The 25,415-nt window shown below is 45.9% G+C and overlaps 1 protein-coding gene across 2 annotated transcripts in view; it reads right to left on the reverse strand.

The window, feature by feature from the left end:
- The window catches only part of Ubr2 (ubiquitin protein ligase E3 component n-recognin 2), an 87,405-nt gene that overhangs the window by 16,280 nt on the left and 45,710 nt on the right, over positions 1–25,415 (reverse strand). For both annotated transcript variants that reach the window (XM_059281492.1, XM_059281491.1), the window contains exons 18-35: positions 25,224–25,289; positions 23,934–24,056; positions 23,756–23,819; positions 22,987–23,111; positions 21,583–21,635; positions 19,322–19,424; positions 18,504–18,552; positions 17,021–17,175; positions 14,309–14,411; positions 11,265–11,374; positions 11,089–11,169; positions 10,288–10,466; positions 9,438–9,637; positions 8,501–8,594; positions 7,513–7,674; positions 5,395–5,498; positions 3,645–3,723; positions 1,050–1,198 (exon numbers count right to left, since the gene is read on the reverse strand). In XM_059281492.1, the coding sequence (XP_059137475.1) occupies positions 1,050–1,198; positions 3,645–3,723; positions 5,395–5,498; positions 7,513–7,674; positions 8,501–8,594; positions 9,438–9,637; positions 10,288–10,466; positions 11,089–11,169; positions 11,265–11,374; positions 14,309–14,411; positions 17,021–17,175; positions 18,504–18,552; positions 19,322–19,424; positions 21,583–21,635; positions 22,987–23,111; positions 23,756–23,819; positions 23,934–24,056; positions 25,224–25,289 (1,999 nt within the window). The remainder of the gene's footprint in view (positions 1–1,049; positions 1,199–3,644; positions 3,724–5,394; positions 5,499–7,512; positions 7,675–8,500; positions 8,595–9,437; positions 9,638–10,287; positions 10,467–11,088; positions 11,170–11,264; positions 11,375–14,308; positions 14,412–17,020; positions 17,176–18,503; positions 18,553–19,321; positions 19,425–21,582; positions 21,636–22,986; positions 23,112–23,755; positions 23,820–23,933; positions 24,057–25,223; positions 25,290–25,415) is intronic.

Consider the following 25,415-nt stretch of genomic DNA (forward strand, 5'->3'; position numbering starts at 1 on the left):
CCATGGATATTTTGTTATTTTCTTAAAAGTTACTTTCTTTGTACATTTTTAAATAAGTTCTATTATTTCTGAAGGGAATGAAATTTTGTCAGGTTTTAGCATCTTTTTTTTTTTTTTAGTGGTTTTTCAAGACAGTGTTTCTTTCTCTGTGTATCCCTGACTGTCCTGGAATTTGCTCTGTAGCCCAGGCTGGCCTTGAACTCACAGAGATCCGCCTGGGTCTACCTCCCAGTGCTGGGATTAAAGGCTTGTACCACCACCGCCCAGTGCACTTGCTGTTCTTGCCGAGGACCTGGGTTTGGTTCCCAGCACCCACTTGGTAGCTCACAACTCTCTGTAACTCTAGTTGCAGGGACGATGCCCAATTCTGGCCTCTGTAGGCACCAGGTTCACACACAGGGCATAGACACATAGGCAGGCAGACACTCATCCACACAAAATTAAGGAAAATCCTAGGGGTCCCTCAGTCAGCAGCTCCCACAGCCACCACCTCAATCTGTTTTCTCTGTGTATTTATTTACACTGTCAAAAAAACCAGCATCCAGCTGGGTCACAACCGTTCCCGTTTTCTCTTCATTACTTCTTTATACTAAACGTTCATTACAAAGTGACTGGGTGTGAGTGTTTGCCTCCAGGTCTGTCTGCCCCACACTGGTGCCTGGTGCCCAAAAAGGCTGGATCTCCTAAGCATTGTTCTTGTTTGTTTGTTTGTTCCTTCTCCTCCCCCACCCCCCTGTTTTTTGAGACAGGGTTTCTCTATGTAGACCAGGCTGGCCTTGAACTCACAGAGATCCACCTGCCTCTGCTTCCCAAGTGCTGGGATTAATGGTGTGCACCACCACCGCCTGGCTGTTTTGGTTTTTTCATGGCAGGGGTCTCACTTTCAAGTCCTGGCTGCCCTGGAACTCTATAAACAGGCTGGCTTCAAACTCCCAGAGATCTGCCTACCTCTGCCTTAGGATAAGGAGTGGGCCACCACAACCAGCTTCTAAACAGGTTTCTAATCACCGCCCCCGGGACTTAAGGAAGCACAACACTGAGCGTCTTACCTATGCTCTGGATGGTGTATGCGCAGCTCCCCCAGCACATGATGGGCACACGGGGGTCCTTTTCATTGGGATGAACCTTCAGTCCCACCTTGTAAGTAGCTGTTCCAAATGTTGTTAGCATTCCTTTTATGCTATCAGAATATGGGTTCCTGTGTAAACATGCATAGGTTTAGTTCAAAAGCTGCACACATGGATAAAGTGGCTCCATGTCTCAGCCACTCTGTCCTGTGCTGCAATCAAACCTTTCAATCTCTCCAGAGATGGCTGCATGCCACTGTGCCTGACTGAGGGAGTTATGTTCTGTGCATGAGCAGAGAAAGGCTCAGGGCTGAAGGAGGTAGGGCAACCGGGTCCACTTACTGTCTGAGCCATGGGACTTGTGACTGATTCTCAGGAATGCCCCTATCGCCACAGACGCTGGAGTTTCCAGAACAGAACCTGGGAGGAAAGCTCTTCTAACACCGACATCTGGGAGTCCCTGATTCAAAAGCTGCTGGTGGCTACTGACCTTGCTGTCGGGACTCAGCAAGCTCTGACCTGCCCAGCAGGTACCCACTGAGTGTCTATGGTTCATTGTTAAATAGCTACCCAAGATGCAGACAGACGGAAGGAGTGTCACAAACAGTCACTTAAGTCAGTGAGAAGAAACTAAACCCAGATGAGGTATGGCTTAGTCAGAGCGTGTGAGCAAGGTCTGGGTTCAATTCCCAGTGTGGACAGGCGAGTGGGCAGAGGAAGCCAGGCCAGAGTACCTGTTGACACTAAGAGGAGATCAGGCTAAGAGGGCCAATCTAAGCAAACAGAGGGCCACATCAAAGAACAGAAGCTCCCAAGGGAGAAACTCAAGACACCACACAGAGACTCAGCAGGGTAGGGTCACAAAACCTGTCCAGTGACTAAGAAGACACATAAAGGGACATCTGAAGGACAGTTCAAACATTCCAGACAAGAAAAGATACCAAGAGTTCAAACTAGTTACATGGCAAGGAACAGGAGTCAGAATGTTGTTTGTTTCTCAACAAATACACAGAACCCCCCCATGGTAGTGCATGGCCACTCCCAAAGGTGAGGTGCCACTCCCAAAGGTGAGGTGCCACTCTGAGTACGGAACCAGCCAGAGCTACACTGTGAGACCCTGTCTCAAAAAACAGCCAACTAACCAACCAAAGGAACACAGTCAAGGACAGCTGTCCTGACCTGTGCAGAGGACAGGTTGTGTGCTGGAGCAAGGCCTCCAGGACAGAGGATAGCTGACAGGTCTGGGCGTGTGGGAAAGCAAGCGCCAGGCCTGGGTCGGAACCACTGGCCCACCCAGGAACAACCACACTTTACAGAGAAGCAAGCTTAGAGAGACAAAGAGCTGGGTACTCCAGGAGAGAGCACCCGCTACAGGATGGAGTCCTGTCAGCACACAGAGGATTATTCAAAACACACAATGCAAAAGCTGACATTGATTTAACACGCCCTCCCCAAATGATCTTATCTGACAATAAGGTACTGTTGAGTTCAAACATGAAAATAGGGCTGGAGATACAGCAAGGTGGTATGGCACATGCCTGGTATTCATGAGCGAGCCCCGAGTTCAATATCCAGCACAGGGCCACAGAAAAAGCAAAAGGAAAATATGGAGGGTATGGACATATGTCTCAGAAAAGACCAAACAGCAGGCCCGGGGGAAGCAGAGCAAGCAGAGGCCTGAGGCCTTCTCCACATCAGCCCTTCCAGGTCTGTTTACTGGTCCCTCGGCACACGAGAGGCACAGACTCCAAAAGAACTCCTTCCCATTACAGATGAAGAAGGAGGCCCATAGAGGTCAAGGAATCTGCTCCGTCACAGACAATGGGCAGTGGGACCAAGGAGTCTGGGTGACCAGAGTTTGGGGGTCTAAGGGAAAGCAGCAATCAGAAAGAAGTCTGGGACCTGGTGGGCTGGAAGCTGAGTGGCCTGGATTTAGATGTCGTGATGGTGTGTCGGGGATCAGGACACAGGAGCTCAACAGGGTGGAACCTCTACACAGTGGTGCTCACCCTCCCTAATGCAGTGACCCTTTAATTCAGTCCCTCATGTTGTGGTGACCCCCATCATAAAATGATTTCCTTGCTACTTCATAACTGTAATTTTGCTACTGTTATGATTCGTAATGTAAATATTTGATATGCGGGGTATCTGATATTCATCCTCTGTGAAAGAATCATTTGAGGGGCTAGAGAGATGGCTCAGTGGTTAAGCACACTGGCTGCTCTTCCAGAGGTCAAGTTCAATTTCCAGCAACCACATGGTGGCTCACAGCCATCTGTAATGAGATCTGGTGCCCTCTTCTGGCCTGCAGGCATGCATGCAAGCAGAATGCTGTATACATAATAAATAAACGAATCTTAAAAAGAAAAAAAATCATTTGAGCCCCAAGGGTGTTGGGACGCACAGGCTGAGAGCCACCGATCCACACACTTTTATTACAATTTTGCTAGTCTACTACAATTAACCTCATACAGCACATGACCTTCAGAACGCAAGATGAACACTGGTAATACTTCACTCTCAGTCTCGCCGAGGCACACTCCACCAACAGCCAAGGGAAGACTGTCTTATACTCACTTAGGATGAAAATCAGGCCTGAAGCCTTCTGGGACCTGTATCTCACTCATGTCTTCTACGGTCTCTGAAGAGGGAGTGTCTGCAGAAATAGGCAGTTTATATAATTATTCAGCAGAACACAACCTTTATGTATTTCAGCCACGGAGACAAACAAACATACAAACAAACAAGTAACAACCTGAAGACAATTCCAGTGACTACAAACTGCCAAACGTCCACCCAAAGGGTAGTGAGTGTTGCTGTGGCTGACCAGTGCACACAGTGCTCGGTGACTGTGCCTACAGTGCTCGGGCCGACCTCACAGAGAGAGTGGTGACAACAGACTCACACCCACAACACTTCCCACAGGCCCTGAGCGCACGGCAGGGTTCTGCCAATGGGAACTACTGACGTTATCCCCTCAGCGCTCAGTCTCCCCATGCAGGGAGTCCATCAGTGGCAGAGAAAAGTGCTATTATAAACACACACTGTATGTTCTCGAAAATGGGGAGTCGAGTGTACTTTCCTGCAGCAGACAATTGGAATGAATCAGGTTACATATTTTCATTGTTTTCCGGAGCCTGGGTCTAGCCATGTAGCCCAGGATGGCCTTTTATGATCCTCATGCCTTAGTCTCCTCAGTGCCGAGATCACAGATGTGTGCCACCATAACTAGCTCATATCAAATTTTAAAATGGAAGGTTTCACTTTTAAATATATAGAAAGAGGTTTTATTATTTATATACTTCATTTTTTTTTGAGATAGGGTCTCACCATGTCACTCTGCCTGACCTTAAACTCACAGAGATCTGCCTGCCTCTGCCTCTCCAGTGCTGGGACTGAAGGTGTGTGCCACTATTTCCAGACTTATTTACATTTTTTAAAAGATTTATTTATTTTTAATTTATGTGCATGAGTGTTTTGCCTACAAGGAAGTCTGTGCACCATGTGTGTGTCTGGTGCCCACTGAGGTCAGAAGAGTGTGCTAGATTCCTTGGAACTGGAATTACAAACAGCCACCATGTAGGTGCTGGTAATTGAACACAGATGTTTTAAGAGAGCAACCAGTGCTCTTAACCACAAATCTATCTCTCCAGCCCCTATTACATACATGTTTAAAAATTTCCTTTTTATTTCTCTGTGTGTGTATGCATGGCTGTGAGTGAATACAGATGTGCATGTAGTTGCCAGAGCTGGAAGAGGGTGTTGGATCCTCTGCAGTTACAGGCAGCTGCAAACCTGTGATGTGGGTGCTGGGAACTGAACTCAGGTCCTTTGCCAGAGCAGCAAGTGCTCTGAATCACCACGCCATTTCTCTAGACTCTCGTTTAAAATACTTAAAAACAATTTTGTCTGGAGACACATTTTTCAATCAACTTACACTTTAGAGGAAAAGGAAAGCAGGTTACCAGGGCTGGTGAGATGGTTCAGTGGGTAAAGGAACTTGCTGCCAAGGCTGATGGCCTGAGTTGGATACTTGTAACCCACATGGTAGGAGAGAACCAACTCCTGTAAGTTTCTTCTTACCTCAATATGTCACGGGCATGCACGAACATTGAACAGACACACAGACACACAGACACACAGACACACAGACACACACACACACACACACCACCTCTCTCTCACACACACACACACACACACACTTACACACAAACACCACCTCTCTCTCTCTCTCTCTCTCTCTCTCTCTCTCTCTCTCTCTCTCACACACACACACACACACACACACACACACACACACACAGAATCGGTTTTCAGCACTTACCAGAGGCATTTTCTTCTTTCCTAAGCATCTGCAATGCTTTTATCTGCTGAGATAGTGTTCTAATCCACTGTGTCAGATCTGGTTGGTCTGAAAAATTTAACCTCCTAGAAGAGATTACAGAGAACACTTAATTCTTTATTGATTAGTTTAATTAAGTTACAAAAGCTGTCATGTGGCGGTGGCAGGTGAATCTCAAAAAACCAAAAAAGAAAAAAAAGTTACAAAAGCTTTCTTAAATAAAATACATATTTTAGACATATTTCAAATATTTAAAAATCAAGGTTATGGGGCAGGGAGATGGCTTAAAGGTTAATTAAGAGCACTGGCTGCTCCTTTAGAAGACCCAGGTTAGATTCCCAGCACCCTTACGGTGGCTCACAACGACTCATCATTCCAGAGGTCCGAGACTTTCTTCTGGCCTCTGTGAGCACCAAACACACCCATGGGACACACACACTAATACAGGCAAGACACCCCCACACCCCCACACACAATAAAAACCAAAGCCAGGCCAGGGAACATTCCATGTATTAAAAACAAAACAATCTCAATCTAGTGAGAAGGCTAAGCCAGTAAGGGGCTGGCTGCTAAACTGGCAAGTTAATCCTAGAGCCCACACGGTGGCAGGAGAGAAGAGACTCCCAAAAGTTGTCCTCTGACTACACGTGAGATTATGGGTTTAATGCCAGCAATGGAAGCAAATACTCAGAGGACACCGGCCAACAGAAATGAAGTTATAGTGATCAATCACGGCGATATCATAGAAAGTGTCACTTATTTTTAGTACTGAAATGTGGCAGAACTTCTTTTTTTTTTTTTGGTTTTTCGAGACAGGGTTTCTCTGTGTAGCTTTGTGCCTTTCCTGGAACTCACTTGGTAGCCCAGGCTGGCCTCGAACTCACAGAGATCCGCCTGGCTCTGCCTCCCGAGGGCTGGGATTAAAGGCGTGCGCCACCACTGCCCGGCATGGCAGAACTTCTTAAACCTCACAATTACCGCTACCACAAACCCTCACCACATGCTCAGTGACAAGCTTAGCAATGCCCTTGCTGTAAGATGCTCGCAGCATCCCACCTGATCCTCCAAATACACCTATGAATGACTGTGCCCATATTATAAATGGGGACACTGAGCCACGCAGCCTGACTTAGGTCCTGAGGGGCAGAGCTGACCCTTGAACTCAGTTATGTCAGATCCCAAACTGTCCTATACCATCCTTCAGTTGTGGCTATATCATCATTAACAACCACGAGAAAGAACCCAAACTAGCCACCAAAGTCACAGGTAGAATCGACTGAACAGGCAATTGATACTTCCTAGTTCAAATACAAGCCAGCACCATGACGCTTTGTGATTCAAGAGCATAGATGAAATGGGAACCCGACAACAACTATAAACATTTTATGGCACCAAAGCCAAAGCCAAATCCCGAGTCCCTAAACTGAACAGAAAACCCAGCCTCTGCTCTGAACTGAATTCAAAGAACTGCACAGAAAGAGGTAATTTATATCCATAAAACTTATGTTAAAAACTTATAGTTATTTTTAAAGATTTACTTGAACCTGGGTCCTCTGGAAGAACAGCAGTGCTTAATGGCTAAGTCATCTCTCTAGCACTTAATCACTTTTAATTTTATTTACTGTGGATGTGTATGGTGTGTGTGCCCATGTATGCCATGGAAACATATGGAGAGCAGAAGAGTTTGTTTGGTTTTTTAAGATAGAGTCTTACTGTGCAGCCAGGTCTAGAACTCACAGAGATCTAACTGCCTTTTCCTCTCAAATGTTGGGATTAAAGGTGTGCGCTACCACACTCAACAACAGACTGAGGTCTTTGGGAAGTATGAGGGAACATCTCTAAAGTAGGATCTCTAGAAATAAAGAAGATACCAGATTTTCATGAATAAACAGAAAGTTTACAACTTCTGTAGCACTTACGGGTGAACTTTAAAAAAAGTTATATTTTGGCTTGTTCCCTTTTAAAGATCACAATCAAACTCCACAGATCTGCTAGGATAACATGTCTAGAAGGTTATCTGGGGAGTATAATGCAGTTTCCCAGAGCCGAGTCTCCCTCCTCCATCATCTACAAAGCCCGTCTCGGCCGCCCTGAGCTCACCTGCTGAAAGCATTCCTCGGGGGGAGCAGCAGGGGGATCACGGTGTTGCTCAGGCACTCACAGAGCGGGCAGAGGAACTCGCCGTTCTCTACGTCGTAGCTGGTGTGCAAGCGTAGACGCTGCTGCCTCCGCTGCTCTTTAGCTTGAACGGAGTCAAAATACCTTCACAATTAGAGAAGAGGGGTCAACATCCACGGAGGTCAGGGCGGCAGGAGTGCAGACAGCCACAGTCTGAGTCATTCTTCTTGCAAACAATTAAAAACTTGAACTAAACTGAACTGTCTCAAACACAGGCAGCTTGACTTGAAGAGGAATTTTACTCTTCAGAGTGGATTTGGAGTCTTAACACAGAAACATCATCAACAACAACAACAGAACCTGACTGCTTTAATAGGCTTTCAAGAGTGGGAAGAGTCACTTCTCGGTGCTCTCACTGTCTGGCCATTTTCTCAGGGCTGGTGGTCATTTGTCTGGGGTGACCACACTGACAGAAAGTACAGTGCTGAGGAGCACAGGAAACACCAGGGCAGACAGGGCGAGGGGTCCCCCTTTCGGCAGACAGTTGGTACAGCCTCAGAGCCGCAAAGCATAGACTAACTAACACCTTTGCAATCCAGAGCTGCTCACCTTGGACCTGAAGAAAGAATGCATTACTCATATCGCTAGGGGATTCAGAGTTTACCCCACTGTACCAAGTCTTTCTGTCCTTCCAGCTTGTTACCCTATAGAGATCTGTTCTCTTCTCTGGAGGGATGAAGGAGATTCTGATACAAAGCTACATTAAAATGTGCCCGACACTCTAAAAGTTTCTTATTAATCCTTTACATTCTTTACAAAGCAAGTACTTATATTAGGCAAATATATAAGAAGTTTGCTAGTATCTTTAGTTCTTTTTAGCCCCACCCTCAGAATGAAATTTCCTTTGCTTTAAAAGTCAATTTTGAGCCTTCAGATGGCTTCTCTTGAGTAATATAAGAATATAAATTACCTTTGCCAACAATGGGCATGCATAACGTGCCCACAGCTGCCAGTGTGTGTTCCGCAAGACAGATCAGGGTGCATGAATAATGGATCATATTTTTCTGCATTACAAAACAAACAAAAACCAAAACTCTAAGCATTTAACTTTCCTATGATCAACATGCGTCCTTAGATTTGTAAAGACCTGGGTGAGGAAATGCTAATTTACTCTGACTTTAGATATCACCAACTTCGGCAAGCCTCTGGTAACTTAAAAACTGAGACTCCTGTAATCTCATCACCTGTGGAAGTCAACAGCCCTGAACTGTGGAAGTGCATTAGGTAGCTGGCCCTCCATCCCCAGGGGCCTGCATCTGTGGTGTCCATAGAAGGCAGACCAAACGTCCAGGGGAACCATCTATGGGTGCTGGCATATCTGCCTTATGTCCTTGTCACTTTCCCCTTACACAGCATCGAAACCATAACCTAGACATCCAGTATCTAGGAAGATTCCCCAAGGTCACATGCAAATTCTATGCATTTGAGCAGGGTTTCCCCACTTAGTTCTGTGGATAGAGGCCAGACCCCCACTCCCAGCAAGCAAGTGTTCAGCCCCTGAGTTCCCTCCCAGTACTATACCATCTTATATAGGGACCTGAGCATCTATGAGTTTTGATATGCACTCCAGATAATAAAGGATCATGATCTAGCTGAAGCTTTGGTTGCTGAGAGTCTCCAATTCCCCATCGTGCCTCATGCTCTGAGCTTCGAGAAGAAATGCTACGAAATACAAGACACAGTCTTGTATTATAGCCCTGTCTGGCCTTGAACTCAGAACAATCCTCTGGCCTCAGGCTCCAGGTGCAGTGATTACAGATGTGAATCAGGATGTCTGGCATGGAGGCTGCTTGTATTTTGTTGTCATTGCAGCTGGGTTACAATCCAAGACAAAAGCTGGAACTGACCTGGGTCCTGGATGAATTTAGTTCTGTCTTTGGACAGCACAGTTGATCTCTGAACAAACGCTGCCAAGACCATCGCCCTGCTCTCCACAGTGACCTCTTGCTCCTCTTGACACAATATGCAGGTGACAAACTTTCTCTGCTCAGGGACCTGTGTCTGCGCGGGGCCCAACGCTGTAAGTGCTGTATCTGAAATCAGAGGGCTGCAATAAAAAGGTTATGACTATACTGAATGAGCCTGGGAAGTGTCTCTATAATCATTAAATGACAGACTCCTGGTAGGTCCATGTTGAACCCGTGGTCTTTAAACATGAAGGGGTAGGAGTCTTTCATGTGCTTAAAACCATCTCTAATCTATCTATAGAGCAATCTGCCTGCGGCACATTCCAGCCTACGTTCATTCCCTCCTGAATGTCAACGGTTCTCTGTAGAAAATAACGCTCTAGGCGGATACAAAAACTACCCAGAACTAGACATTTCTCTTTTGTGTGTGTATGTGGGGGCCAAAGGTCAACCCCAGGTGGCAGGGCCTCTGACTGGCCCGGGGCTTGCTGATTAGGTTAGGCTGTCTGGTCATTGCCCGAGAGACCTGCCTGTCACTACCTCCCCAGTACTGGGACTACAAGCATGTGCCAGCATTTGGCTTTTTTCTGTGAGTTCTGGGAGCAAACTCAGATTCTTGTTTGTTTGGTACACAGTTTACTGGCTGACCTTGGGGCTATTTCCCTGGCCTAGAAGTGAACACCATTTAATGGAGGCCACAAAATTACCCACACTTCCACTCAATTCCGTCAGCATTAAAAGCACACGGAAGAACCAATGGTCAAGTCTTAAAGGCCATTATTTTGTCTACCTGCTGTCAAGAGTGGCAGAGGCAGAGGCGTCCAGCTCTACAGTCTGCTGGAAGAGCTCTTTGTTCTCATCAATGAAGTGCCGCTGCATCTCCGACATCTGGGCCATGATCTTCTCCCGGCGCAGCCTAGCAATCTCGGCTTTCCTTTTCCTCTCTGCTTTGTCTTTGTCTCTTGAGCTCTGGAATGATGCTCCCTTCAGTTAGAGTCTTAAAGGCCAGTCTTTCCCCCTCAGCAAAGCATCTGCATTGTAGGCATTAACTAAGATACATGCCACCATCTTCTTATTTAAATGCAAGAGGCAATCTAAGATGCTAAGGGAAAAGACAAACTAGAAAATAGCTATAAGTTAGTATATGCATCTTCTGGAATTTAACCTTTGTGAATAATATCAACTACTGACTTACTGCAGAGAAACTTAGTTTGTTCATACTAACCTACTAAAGTTTTTGTATTATTAGTCTACCTTCTTTTTTCTGGAGATACAGTTTCAATATGTAACAGCCTTGGCTGGCCTGGAACTAGTTATGTAGACTAGGCTAGCCTCAAACTCAGAGATCCACCTGCTTCTGCTTCTGAGTGCTGGGGCTAATGGAATATGCTGGCATGCCTGGCTCTAGCTTGTTCTTTTGTTGTTGTTGTTGTTTTTTCCAGACAGGGTCTCTCTGCATATCCTTGGCTATCCTGGAACTCACTCTGTAGACCAGGTTGGCCTAGAATTCAGAGATGGCCTGCCTCTTCTTTCCAAATGCTGGGATTAAAGCTGTGCACACCACCGTCTGGCTTAGCTTGCTTTTTCTTACCTCCTCCATTAAGGTTCCTTCTGCCTCTGCCACGGGACTGGTGGAGGAACTCTCTCGTATCTTCTTAATTGCATTAAACATCTGAAAACAAAAATCTGTTATCCTGATGAAATGCTATTACAAATAACAAGTATTTAATGTTTCTCACAAGACACAAAGCAATGTGGAAATGTTACCTTTAACAACCACCTAATCATGTCTTTGTGTACTTCTAGGGAGGGAGCGTTCTGCAACGTCTCCAGCATAGCTAGGATGCTTGGGGAGTTGTTGGGTGCATCACCAGGTTCTAAGAAAGAGAAATAGAAGGCGTAAGAACAGCTAACACCGCATAGCACTTACTCCTGCAAAGGAGCCTGGAACTGCTGACCACACCTGCCGCCCATCATCTGACCGCACTCAGACTGTCTTGTGTGTGGCTGTGAGGGCCTCCTCTGTTGTTCTTTACCTTATGTTTTGAGACAGTATCTCTCACTGGCATTTGGGACTCATCCCCTGAAACTGATACCTTAGAATGATCAGAGAAGGACTGGACCCAGCGAGGTTTTTTTGTGTGGTTATTGGAAAACAAAAAGCATCGTAGTTGAAGAAGGCAGAAGGCAGGATGAGAACTCATGGGAAATGTCGGTAGAGAGAGAACGCAGAAAGACTGGTGCCTATGAAGAGCAAAGCACATGTGCAGTGGGCAGAGGCAGCTTCCCCTCTGCTCTTACTTGCATGCATGGGAGCAAAGGAGGAACCCAGACATGCCATGACAAACAGGACTACTGCTTATCTTCAGCACAGTGGCTGCACCTTCATCTGATTCAGCTAGCAACTGCAACTCTGCAGTTACCAGCCTGCTTCTCTCCTGGCCTCAGGTCCCAGCCTGGTGGGAATTCTGTTCCCACAGGCACAGCTCTGATGCTATAGCTAAAGGTAGCTTTAACTAAATCTCTATCGTTCTATTTATAAATAAAACTTGAGATTCAAAGGCTGGGGTGAAAACCTGCCAGCTCAGAGAGGCTGAGTAGCAGCTAGCTAACCTTGCTGGCGCCCAAACAGAGCATCCTTCCACTTCAAATCCCCCCCACTCCTTCTGGTGCATCGCTGTACCTCTTCCAGATGCCTCTGATGGTCTAGGATTACTTTCTGTAAACTAGTTGCTAACTCAGCCTCCTGACCCAAGGTTAATTTTATTTAATTAATGCAAATGCTAATTCGGGGTTCACAGTGTGATCAAATATCCAACACAGGACCACTTCTTGGTCCTACCCTTCTCTTGCAGGGCAATGAAATATTCTCACCATCACTTAAAAGAAATGTAGAAGTTACAGAAACAATCCTTTCAACCCAGGAATTCCTACATCCCATCCCAGCACCACGAGTTCACCCAGAAACACCTTAGCAAATGGCTGCTGATGAGCTAGGCAGGAAGGGCACAGGTTGAGCCTGATCATCTTTGGGAGAGAGAGAAATACAGAAACTGAATGTGTGGGCTATCATGGGCAGAAAATGGCATAATCTGATCCAAAAAATATGAATGACTATACAAAATCCACAAGATAGATTTTAAAAAATCCTAAACGATAGAGATTCATAGTTGCAACCTTCAAGAGTAACAGAATGAGTGCTTATTCTAAAAATGAAACAAAAATTTTTCTTTAAGAAGTGAAGTATTGGCTGGACAGTTGTTACATACGCCTTTAATCTCAGAACTTGGAAGGCAGTGGCAGGCAGATCTCTGTGAGTTCAAGGCCAGCTTGGTCTATTTCAGAACAGCCAAGAAACCCTGTCTGGGGGAGGGGATGGGAAGAAAGGAGTGAAGTATTGCCAGACGTGGTGGTGCACATCTTTGTCCCAGCACTTGGGAGGCAAAGGCAGGAGGATCTCTGTGAGTTCAAGGCCAGCCTGGTCTACATAGCAAGCTCCAGGACAGCTAGGACAAACTACATAGCTTGTCTCAAAAAACAAACAACAAAACAAGTGAATATTAAACCAGGCATGGTGGTGCACCCCTTTAACACCAGCACTCAGGATACAAAAGCAGGCAGGTCTCTGTGAGTTTGAAGTCTGCCTGGTGTACACAGTGAGACCCTGCCGCCATAAATAAATAAATCAATAGAAATAGAAAAACAAACATACAAAGTATTAACTGGTAAACTCTGGGGTATGTATATGGCCATTACTACATAAGTCTTTCAGCTTCTGTTTCATATATATATATATATATATATATATATATATATATATATATATATATATATATAATATAAAATGTATGAGTATGTATATTACACACAGCTAATATGTAAATGTATATACATCTTGAAAAAATTGATATTGTATGTGTGTGTTACTGAGGACTGAACTCAGGATTGCTTGAAAAATTTAAAAATAAAAAATCATAAAACAACTTCTTCCTGGCCCTTTAAAAAGTCACATTACTCAAAAATAAACAGCAACAACAAAAAAGTCAACTTTTTTTTTTTTTGGATTTTTCGTAACAGGGTTTCTGTGTGTAGCTTTTGGAGCCTGTCCTGAAACTCACTTTGTAGACTAGGCTGGCTTCAAACTCACACAGATTCACCTGCCTCTGCTTCTCGAGTGCTGAGATTAAAGGCACACATCACCACTGCCCGGCTGTCAAATTCGTTATATAAAGCTAGAATCCAGTCTCCTCCAGCTAACCTTCTGATTCTGAACACTGCAGACACGACCCCCATGTTTTTGTAAGCTAAGAGCAATAACATAAAGTGAAATGCTGACATTCTTGTGTTTATCCAAGTGTAAGTACATCCTAGAGGTAAATATATGTGTGACACTATTTCATATAGGGACCACACAGTAAGCGATTCCTCTGGGAAGCCTCTGGACCAAGTTCACTTGAATCTCAAAAGGCTGAGAAATGATCATTTAATACACCAGTTTTTGAGCTGACAACTCCACATTATTTTCTGTTGTTTGTGGATTAACATTTGTGTACTAAAGCATGCACGGACCCTAAATAGTTTTGTTAGGACGTAGTGACACTATCATCCAGCTGCAGTGTCTCTAATATACAGTCCCAAAGCGTTTTTTCTCCTGGGATCCAATCCAGCATCATTTCACAGATGGACAAGGCAGCCTTCAACACTCGACTTTAGTATAACCATTTAGAACTCGTCAAGTAATAGCAGTTATGAGTCACTATTTAAAATCACTCAGCGAGTGCAAGGGGAATGGAATGAAAGACTACACATACTTGAAATCTTCTGAGTGAAGGTGAATGTCTCCACATGCCCTTCCACGGCATTGTCCAAATGGTGCTTTTCTTCTTGGAGGGCCATCCCAATCAAATGCAGCACCTCAAGCAAAAAGTCTCATGTTTAGAAAATAACAAATAGAAAAACCAAAATAAAAGTATTTAAAAAAGAACAAAAATATTTACTATTGAAAAATGACAAGCCAGAGACTAAACATGATGAAAACAAATCTCAACTGTTTATTCAGTCAGAGGTCAAGTTTGTATCTTAACAGAGAATTCCTGGCAAAGACAAAAATTTCCCATTTAAGCTAGGAAGAGATCTCAAGTATGAATTCTCAGGGTTCTCTCCAACTGCTGCTGTGACAAGCAGTGTATGCATGTACGCAATTTCCAGCTTCTCTCGTACCTACACTACAGCCTTGGAAAAAAATCTAACCAGGTGGCCAAATCCAAGACTTTAGGCATCTGACCCGCACTTACTCATCCTAATAATGTCTAGTTGTCATCTCCATTGGGTTCATGTGTCTGAGTGTCTGACTTCATGTACGGCAGTGTACCATGTGCCCGGTGCTCCAGGAGCCCAGAAGAGGGTGTCAGATCCCCTGAAGCTAGAGTTCCAGACAGTAGAGAGCCACCATGTGGGTGCAGGGAACCGAACTCTAGTCTTCCAAGAGCAGCCAGGGCTCTTAACCACTGACCATCTCTCCAGCCTGTCTAAGGACTAAATCTCTACCATTTGAAATAGAGATACTTTTTATCTTGAATGCCACAGTGTATTACACGTTTATAGTTTCTCCCCTAGCTCACATCCTCACCATGTGTATTACATGTTTATAGTTTCTCCCCTAGCTCACATCCTCACCATGTGTATTACATGTTTATAGTTTCTCCCCTAGCTCACATCCTCACCATGTGTATTACATGTTTATAGTTTCTCCCCTAGCTCACATCCTCACCATATGTATTACATGTTTATAGTTTCTCCCCTAGCTCACATCCTCACCATATGTATTACATGTTTATAGTTTCTCCCCTAGCTCACATCCTCACATGTGTATTAAACGTTTATAGTTTCTCCCCTATCTCACATCCTCACCATGTGTATTACATGTTTATAGTTTCTCCCCTATCTCACATCCTCACCATGTGTATTACATGTTTATAGTTTCTCCCCTATCTCACATCCTCACCATGTGTATTACATGTTTATAGTTTCTCCCCAGCTCACATCCTCACCATGTATATTAAACGTTTATAGTTTCTCTCCTATCTCACATCCTTATCATGTGTATTACATGTTTATAGTTTCTCCCCTAGCTCACATCCTTACCATGTGTATTACATGTTTATAGTTTCTCCCCTAGCTCACATCCTCACCATGTGTATTACATGTTTATAGTTTCTCCCCTAGCTCACATCCTCACCATGTGTATTAAACGTTTATAGTTTCTCCCCTAGCTCACATCCTCACCATGTGTATTACATGTTTATAGTTTCTCCCCTAGCTCACATCCTCACCATGTGTATTACATGTTTATAGTTTCTCCCCTAGCTCACATCCTCACCATGTGTATTACATGTTTATAGTTTCTCCCACTAGCTCACATCCTTATCATGTGTCTGGAGAAACCTGACGCACTGAGCCAACTGCTCTGTAGCTTACTAGTCTTATCTTGCTTCCAAGGTTTGAAGGGGATGTGTGAGGTGCTCTAGCTTTCCCTCCATGTAGGGCAATGCCTGAGTGACAGATCTGCATACAGAATGAATACCATTCATTCTGGCTTCACCAGTCCCCACGGATGTTTTCCCCCATAGCAGTGGCAGTCTCCAGGATAGCACGGCTGCCTGCGCTCACACCTCAACTACGCGCTTGTAAAGGGGAGGGGTGAAGTATCCACACGCCTTAACCAACGACACACGGCAGACTGCTGAGACAGTCCGAGAATGGCAGCTGTTACAGGAAGGCTTGCCTCCATTTGAATCCTTGGCCTTCTGCTTTTACATGATATTCTGGCAGGGAAGCCCTCGGGGACAGCGCCTGCATCTATTTAGCCTAGAAACGCAGCTTTGCTCCAGAGTTCTGAGGCTATATGTCCTGGTTGTACATACAGAGAGGGCACTCTATTGACTGAACAATAATGATGTCAGCAGTGGAGGAGCAGGGAGTTAGATGAACCTCGCTGAGACTCAGCTCCCCACAGATACAATGGACAGAGCCATAGCTGCTGACGGAGCGCGTGTGGATCTGAGGTTGGATGAACCTCGCTGAGACTCAGTTTCCACTGATACAATGGACAGAGCCATAGCTGCTGATGGAGCGCGTGTGGATCTGAGAACTGCAGACTGACAAGAGGAACCGGTTCTGCACTGACCACCTTTGAGTTACAGGAACCCAAGTGTCCACGTCCCAGGGTCTTTAACTGTAAAATACAGACACTGACAAGCTAAAGGTTCTTCAAATGAGGAACACATGTGAAAACGTCTACAATCTGTCAGGATCCCAGACTTTGCAAAGGCTGGAATCGGGAGACTGAGACAGGCTGGCTAATGGGACCCAGTTAACCATAACCACCTGGTATAAAAATATCAGCAGGCACACGGTTCATCCGAGACAAAAGAAGGTAATAAACTATCACGTGGCCCTCGCTTTTCTGTGTACTGAGACAGACGACTTTCTCAAGCACAAACACTGAAATCTAGTAAACCTACCCTTTGCAGCATAGACTCCGACCAGGCAGATCCATGATGCTCTACAGCCCACTGCAGTATTGTTCCCATGATGTACAACATGACATCACACTGCAAAAGGTTAACCAGACTTGCAAACAAGGGGCAGAACGGAGGCAAAGCCGGAGGAGGAAGTGCTAGGAAGGAAGGAGAACATGTTTAAAGGAGTCACTCCTCTCTGTGTAGCCCTGGGACCCACTATGTAGACCAGGCTGGCCTTGAACTCAGAGATTCTCCGTGCCTCTGCCTCCTCTGTATGGGATAAAGGTGTGAACACCACACCTGACTTGTTAGGTACTTTTGATGGTCTTCACTAAAGGACATTTATTAGCAAATATCTTTTCACTGTATTTTACGTTCTCAATGTCAACCAAACATACAAGGACAGCTGTATATTAAAAAAGAAAGAGAAACACAACCCAGCTATACCCAGAGCCTCCCTTATCTCCAGCAGTGTCTCAAGAGCTCCATAAAGCCGCTGACTACACAGTGACTTGCAACAGACTTCTGTCTCTCCTGGTGTGTATGTGTGGTGTGTGTGTTCATGTGTGAGTGTGGGTGCACAGTGTGTGGAGGCCAGAGGTTGATGCTGGGTGTCTTCCTTGATTTCTTTGTGAAAATGCCATATACCAAGGCAGACCTGCTGATGTTTGGCTAGTCTAGCTAGCTGGTTTGCTCTGGGGCGTCCCTGTCTTTGCTGGCTTCCTGCTTGCTGAGATGAAAAGTGGGACAGCAAAACCTACCCAGGTTTTTCCCTTTTTATTTATTTTTTTTAATGTGCATTGGTGTTTTGCTTGCATGTATGTCTGTGTGAGAATGTTAGATTCTCTGGAACTGGAGTTACAGACAGCTGTGAGCTGCCATGTGGGCACTAGGAATTGATCCTGGGTCTTTGGAAGAGCAGCCAATGCTCTTAACCTCTGAGCCATCTCTCCAGCCCCATCCACCCATTGTTATTTATTTTTGTATCTGTCTTCTGGAGATCCTCACTCGGGTCTTCAAGCTTGTGCAGCAGGCGCTTAGCCTACAGCACCGTCTCTAGCCTGCTGACTCACGGGCTATGCTTTCCTGTCGCTGAGATGGTTGGAAGGCAGACAAGCTGGTAAAGGGGTCGCACTGAAGAGGCTACAGAACTGTCCTTGGCCCACCTTCCCATCCTGAAACCCTTGTCAAACACAAGCAGCACCACGTGGAACACAAGGAGCGGAGAGGAATCTGCAGGCACACATGGGTATCCTAGCCAATTCAGAGCCATCTCCAGATGTTTGGGGAGGGAGTAACATCTTCCAATGTGCAGAACATCTTAGTACTACTGTGCTCATTATTCCTCAGAACAGGAGAAAGCTCACATGAAAAGCTTATTCTTGAATCTCCCACCCTACCAAGGGTGGTCATTGTGGCTAATAGAAAGCCATGTTTTGTCAATGAGAGACGGATGCGGACTTTTGGGAAGCAGATTAAATACCTGTATCTTCCCTGTTTTGTCTTTTCAATTTCCGCTGGGCTTCTTCTGCCTAATGAGAGACAACGTAATAGGGACAAGAATTACAATACATAACACATAGCACCAGCATCTGCCTTTAACGGACCCCCCCCAACACACACACACACACACACACACACACACACACACACACACACACAAGGATAGGGACCCGTAGCCCACGCTGCCTGGATTCCAGGCAGGAGCCAATGTGTGTGGCTTAAGTAGATGGTTTCTACCTCCTTAATGTTTATTCCTCCCCCCACCACTCACATATTGAGGCTAATTCTTTTGTTCTTTAAGACTCGGGGAAAATAGGGATAAACCTGAAACTTAACTTAGGCTTGAATGTTACGAAATGTATCAAAACAAAATAAAAACTTCACAATAATTTTATTTTTAACACCATTTATTGAAAAAGTATATTAAGACTGCAAAAATGTAAGTCTCAAAACCCTTATCAAATAGTACCAGTTCTGAATGTGTGTCAAATGGGCTAGTTGATCCTATATAAGCCAAGAAAAATGAACTGGGGATGTACTGTAGTGATGGAGTGCTTGCTTACACAGGCAAAGTCCTGGGTTTGATGCCAACACAGATAAACAAAGTCAGGTGTGTGAATGTGTATGTGAAATATTCACCTATGCATAGACAACCCGGTGAAGGCCCTGCCACGTTAGCCAGTGGCTGAGCTATCTGTGACCTCTGGAACCCGTTTCCAGTGTCTGAAGGGCAGTGCCAGCTTGCTCTTCATAGGGAAAACACACTTAGCACTTCCCACTGCACTGAGCCCCCCTTACCTTGGACTGCTCTGCCCTGGAGAAGTGATAGAAATACAGGTTGAACTCCTTGGCACACTCTGGCTTCAGCTCGTACATGCCTCGTCCTGTCAGCCCAGGTTTCCTATGGGTGAAGAATGTCAGTAACAAAGTCACACATACCAGGAGCCTTAGACGTTTCAGTGAGACTGGAGCTGTCCCAGCCACGGTTTTAGGGCGTCCAGCTGCGACTGTGCTGTAGGTCAACAAGACACTACACACCCAAAGCCCTTGCTGGAGACATGGCACCCAGCACTTCCACTTTGAATCGGTCCCAACTACAAAAGCGAACGGGATGGAGATGCAGCTCAGAAGCCCAACAGATCAGGGCTTCAACGGCAGCATTTCTAAGCCTCTGCACACCACTATGCATGGTGCTAGCTCTTCTGTTTTAACATGTAATATGTTCTAAAACACTTCTCTTGGACAGAGTGCATTAAGACATCTGTGTGAAATAACGCTACAGTAAAGTCAAGCAGCCAGGAGAAAGTACCTGCCATATATTTAATGTGGCAAGAGTCAACGTTTCTAATATATAAACAATGCTACAGCAGTAGGATGGGGATGAAGGGCTGGGGAGAGAATGACACAAAGACGTCATAATCTACAAAAGGTCAATAAACAGGACAAGATGCTCTACCTCACTGCTGCACAATGCGAGTGGAAGGCAGGCAGCAAGTCCACCCATTTGCTCTACAGATTTGTGAAGGTGTACCAGGCTAGGGAGGAGCTCAGCAGTAGAGAGGTCACTAACTCCTGAGTTCAGTTCAGAGCAACAACACCTCCCGTGCCCCAGAGTGAGTAAGTGCGCACACATTCAAGTGTTGACAGGGCGGGGACTAGCGGGAGTGTAAACTGAGGTACTGCTGGGGAGGCAGCATGGAGGAATTCCTCAGGAGATAAACCTTGCTTTCCTTTGGATCTAGCGGTTCTTCAAAGAAACGCTCTCCTAGTCAAAGATGCCCACGATGCACATGACCTGCTGTCAATACCAGGCACGCCCGGGCATGAAACATCTATCAGTAGCGGAGGCAGACCATGCAGTGCATGGTGATGAAGCAGCAGAAAGAGCGAAAGGGCACACCACACAGCCAGACGGAAGCACCACCCCCATTGTGCTCACACTGAAGGGCAACAGAGGGCGGGGATGGAGCGCAAGCATTAGGCTCTGAATTAGAGAGTAACAAACACAAAGCAAACCCATTTTGTTCAAAGTCTGCACCTTCCTAGCTACTTAGAACAGAGATCAAACGCTCCACAAATATAGAAAAACTGAGAATAAGAATAAAACTGAGTAAGGTTCAGATGGAGCTGGACATCTGGAGTCAGTGATAAACCCCTTTCCTATCACTTCTCTAAGAAAGCAGATTATTTGTTTTATATATACTATCTTTAGAAAGTTTCAGTGGAGACACTGCAGCTGGAGTGTGGAGAAGAAAAAGCAGGATAAAAATTGCCCTGGGGCTGGAGACGCTGAGCAGTAAGAGCACTGGTTGCTCTTCCAGAGGACAGTTCCCAACACTCACACCCTGTGGCTCATGACTGCCTGGAACTGGCTCCACGGAATCGGATGTCTCTGGCCTCTACAGGTGCACACACGCAGGCACACCCACCCACCTACACACCCACCTACACACCCACCTACACACCCATCCACCTCTTCCGAAAAGATGAACTGCCCCAACAGAAAAACAAAAAAGCCAGTGCCCTGGGGAGCACATGGACACAGGGAGGCATCCCTCAGAGGAGGCTTCAACCCTCACTCAGATAGCACCTTCAAATGGCAACAAATGATGAACTCGCTCAAATCACTGCTTAAGCTGAATTCCTATTGTTTGAACCCAACAGCCCGGAACACCTAGTCTGAGGCAAGGAGACCCCTCTGCAGCTTTACTGGCCCGTGAGGCCTGATCCGAAGAAACACCAATGAGAAGCTTACTCTAGAACTAAAACCTGAACACCCCGTCTCTCTCCAAGTGACAGCTTCACCCTTAGTTTTATCAAAAGAAACACATTAAGAAAAGTGATTATGGAGGCCAGAAAGGTGGCTTGGTGGGAAACGGCATTTGCTGCCAAGCCTGATGACCTGAGTTCAATCCCCGGAACGCCCATCCTAGAAGAGAACTGACTTCCTCAAGTTGTCCTTGGACTTGTGTTATGTTACGTTGCCTTGAGCATGGGTGCACACAAAATAAATAAACGTTTAAAAAATTAAAACTTTATAAAATAGGACATAAACTCACTTGAAATGGGCAACAGTTTCGATGACGCTCTCCATGCCGGTCTCCTTGTTCTCCTAAAGTAGCAAGAAACAGCATGCTCAGCGGTATGGAGCCCAGCTGCAGCACTCTGAGCAGTGTGCTAGCCAGCCCGGGCCAGGACACATCCTAACACCACCGTCAGAGAGCTGAGGCACTGCCCACTGAACTACCAAAGGTGTCAGGATGGTGTGAGTGGGCAAGGCCAATCCAATTCATCAAGACCCGCAACTGCAGAGCCCTGGGCTGTTGATCTGTTTTAACTCTGGCAGAACACTTGAGGAGGGAACTGAAGAGACGGCTCAGCAGTTAAGAGCACTTGTCGTCTCCCAGAGGACCTGAGTTCAATTCCCAGAACCCACGTCAGGTGGCTCACAAGCATCTATAACTCCAGCTCCAGGGGACCCAATACCTTCTTCTGGGCTCTTTGGGCACCTACACTCCCAAGTGGACACACCGCCACACAGACACACATACACATAACTTAAAACAAACACATTGAAGAGTCTTTTTCAGTTATAGGAGCTGAAGTTCTGAAAAGCCCCATGGCTGAAAATTAGGTGGCTGAGAGACTAACGGCACTGGGAAGAAAAACAGTTATAATTCAACCTGTGAATGTCCTTGTAGAGGTGACTTTGGTCACCTCAATAAGATAATGGCTCATTGTTAAAAAAAGATGCTTCCACCAGGCTGTGGTGACACACACCTTTGATTCCAGCACTTCGGAGGCAGAGGCAGGGGACTCTGAGGCCAGCCTGGGCTACATGGAGAAACTGTCTTAAAAAACCAAAATTGGGGGGTGTGAGGGGGGCGGGGAAGACTCTTCTGGTGCCTGAGAAGGAAAAAGCTCTAAAAACTCTAGTAGTCTACTCAACTCAAGTGAGTGTAGTTCACTCCCTCCCTTAATAAATAACAGAAACTATTCTGTGCAGCCATGGCAAGTTCAGAAAGACCTTAAAATGCATTTTCTCTAGTGGACAAAAAAACCCAAAAAAAAAAAACAAAAACAGCTTAGCTCTAAGAACCATTCTTTTTTTTTTCAAGACAGGGTTTCTCTGTGTAGCTTTTGGTACCTGTCCTGGAACTCACTTTGTAGACCAGGTTGGCCTCGAACTCACAGAGTTCACCTGCCTCTGCCTCCCGACTGCTGGGATTAAAGACGTGCACCACCACCGCCCAGCTAAGAACCACATTCGTAGTGTTCTCTATCTCTAACCCTGCTCTGCTTCCTAGCAGCATTCTCAATATTTTCTTTTTAAATTACTCATAGTAGTCCACTAGCTGAATTCCCCAGAAGTGCAGCTTGCACGAACTCGGGAAGCACAGAGACGGACTTGCACACACTGGGGGAAGCTGACCAGGTGTCGTTTAAAAACTGTAGGTACTTACATCTTCAGGTAGAGACTTCACCAGCTCACTGTGGGCCATAGGTTTGATGCTCAGCTGATGGATAATCTCCCGCTTAATTTCATCTGTGGCGCTCACCTGTCCAACCCCAGGACTGAATCTTTCTCCTGTCCAGAACAAAAAGGTAGAGGCACACATTTTACAGACCCACGACACTCATGTGATAGATACATCCTTCTAGTTCCCGCAACAGAGTACAGCCCTTGGACTGAGTTGCTCTACTGGGAGAAAGTAATGTCTGGTTTGGTAGAGAGCAGTTCCCAGCACACTCGAGTGTGATGCCGACTTGAGGGTTGCTGGCTGCTTTGGAGAAGGATGAGAAGGGAGAGGGTCTTAGCAGTCAAGGCTTTCGCCCTATCCTCCTCTGGTGGCAAGGAGGGGGACTTCCTTTCCGCTTCTGTCTCACCTTGAGACCCTTCATGAGCGTCAGCCCCGCCAGTGGGATTCGCTACTCTATGGCCACAGAAGTCTGCAACAGCAGGTGAATGACCGAGCAGGAGGGATGAGAGAACTGGGAAAACAGGGGCAGGGGCCTGGAGACACAGGTAAGGGACAGACACCTGTGGGCCATGGGTTTTAGTAACTGCGATTACCGCCTTCGGGTCAAGAAGCCATTTATACCAAGAACCAGCGAGAGGAGGGGAAACGCAGGGAAGCTTTCAGCACCAGCAGCTCTGCTCACCGCCCTGTCCTGGATAGTGCAAGGCGCCCACTGCCATCACCTACAGACACGTGAGGCGGCCGAACTCACCGACAAGCATGATGATGAGGTACAGCATCTCTTCTATTAGAGTGTTGTTCTGCTGAATGACATCCTGCAGGAAGGGAAGTTCAGAGGTGAGAATATGACAAGCCGTCTCTTGATGGTGACCACATCCTAACAGCAGAGGCTTCTTCAGCCCTCGGGGGCTTGGGACCCAGGCTCTTACCTTATGGGTGACCTCAGAACTGAATCTTTTCCCGTAGTCAGGCGTGCTGAAGATCTGATAGAGTTCAAAGCGGCTGAGCATGATCATCAGGAAGTGATTCGGATCCATCATGGAGACACCTGTCTTTTTTTGTTTGTTTGAGAGAAAGGAGAAGAGGAGGGTAAGAAGGGACATTCATTGTGAGTGGGAGGTGTTTTAGTCTGCACAAGAAAACTCAGCTTATTGGCCACCAATTCTAAGAAAAGATGGACACCTGCTTAGCCACAGACCCTATATGGTGTGGCTGACAAGAGGGGCCAGGAATCTAAGCTGGTCAAACAATCCACACAATGCCCCCTAAAACCTAAACCCCACGAAAACTGCAGGGGCTATCCCAGCCTCTGTTCCTGTCAGTTCATAGGATACTTTTATGAGTTTGGCTGCATTTTCCTATCAGGGCTCACTGCCTGCTAGGAACTGAGACAAATATCAACTAAGCTTTAGTTTGTAAATATGTATACTATTATTGAGATTGCCTGCTGTATTTTTATTAGTTTTAATTCTCTCTTAATGCCATTTAAAAAATTTTGACTCAAACTGGCTCTCAATGGCTGGGAACTGAACTAGAGTCCTCTGGAAGAGCAGCCATGCTGGACGTCTCCACAGCCCCACCATATTCCTGTTGTTGCTGTTCTTATTCTTCGTCTTCTGGAGACAGTCTCACTATGTAGTCAGGCTGGCCTTGAACTCACAAGGATCTTCCTGTCTCTGCCTCCCAAGTGTTGGGATTAAAGGTGTGTGCCACCAAGCCAGTCTATTTTATCTAAAAAAATGATGTGTGTGTGTGCGTGTGTGTGTGTGTGTGTGTGTGTGTGTGTGTGTGTGTGTGTGTGTGTGTCTGCCATGTGAGTGTTGTGCCTATCATAGAAAGTATCAGATCCAGGTGGTTGTGAGGTGCCTGATGTGGGTGCTGGGCAGACTTCTGGTTCTTTAGAAGAGCAGCAAAAGCTCTTAAGCACTGAGCTATCTTCCCAGCCAGGGGTTCTGATTTTAACAACCGGGTGGACTCCCCAACCAGTGAGCCTGACAGGCAGGCGGCTAGGAAACAAACAAGCCATATCTGGCATGCTGAGTCTGCAGAGCTCTGGAATTAGGTAGAAGCACTGTGCAGGCTGTTGGCCTTGAGTGGGGAGTGTTAGCAGACAGGGTAGGCAAGAGTCCGAAGTCTGGGAATGAGCTTTAAGTGGTTGGCTCAGTGGGAGCAAGACCAAGACTCCCCATCCCCTGAAGTCAGGGCTTTTAATCCATTACCTGAAGCATCACTATATCCTTGTCGAACATCTCCCGTCTGCATTTCACATTGTGGTAGTAATAGATCTACAAACAATAATTCATTTCATTAGCTAATAAACCTGGATGAGTATGGCTTCCTGATCATTCCCCCACTCCAAGAAAAAGCATATGGGTTTGTGTAAGCACAAGTGTGTGCCTCTCTGTTCATAT

The sequence above is a fragment of the Peromyscus eremicus genome, chromosome 16_21 (assembly GCF_949786415.1).
Source record: "Peromyscus eremicus chromosome 16_21, PerEre_H2_v1, whole genome shotgun sequence".
NCBI lineage: Eukaryota > Metazoa > Chordata > Mammalia > Rodentia > Cricetidae > Peromyscus > Peromyscus eremicus.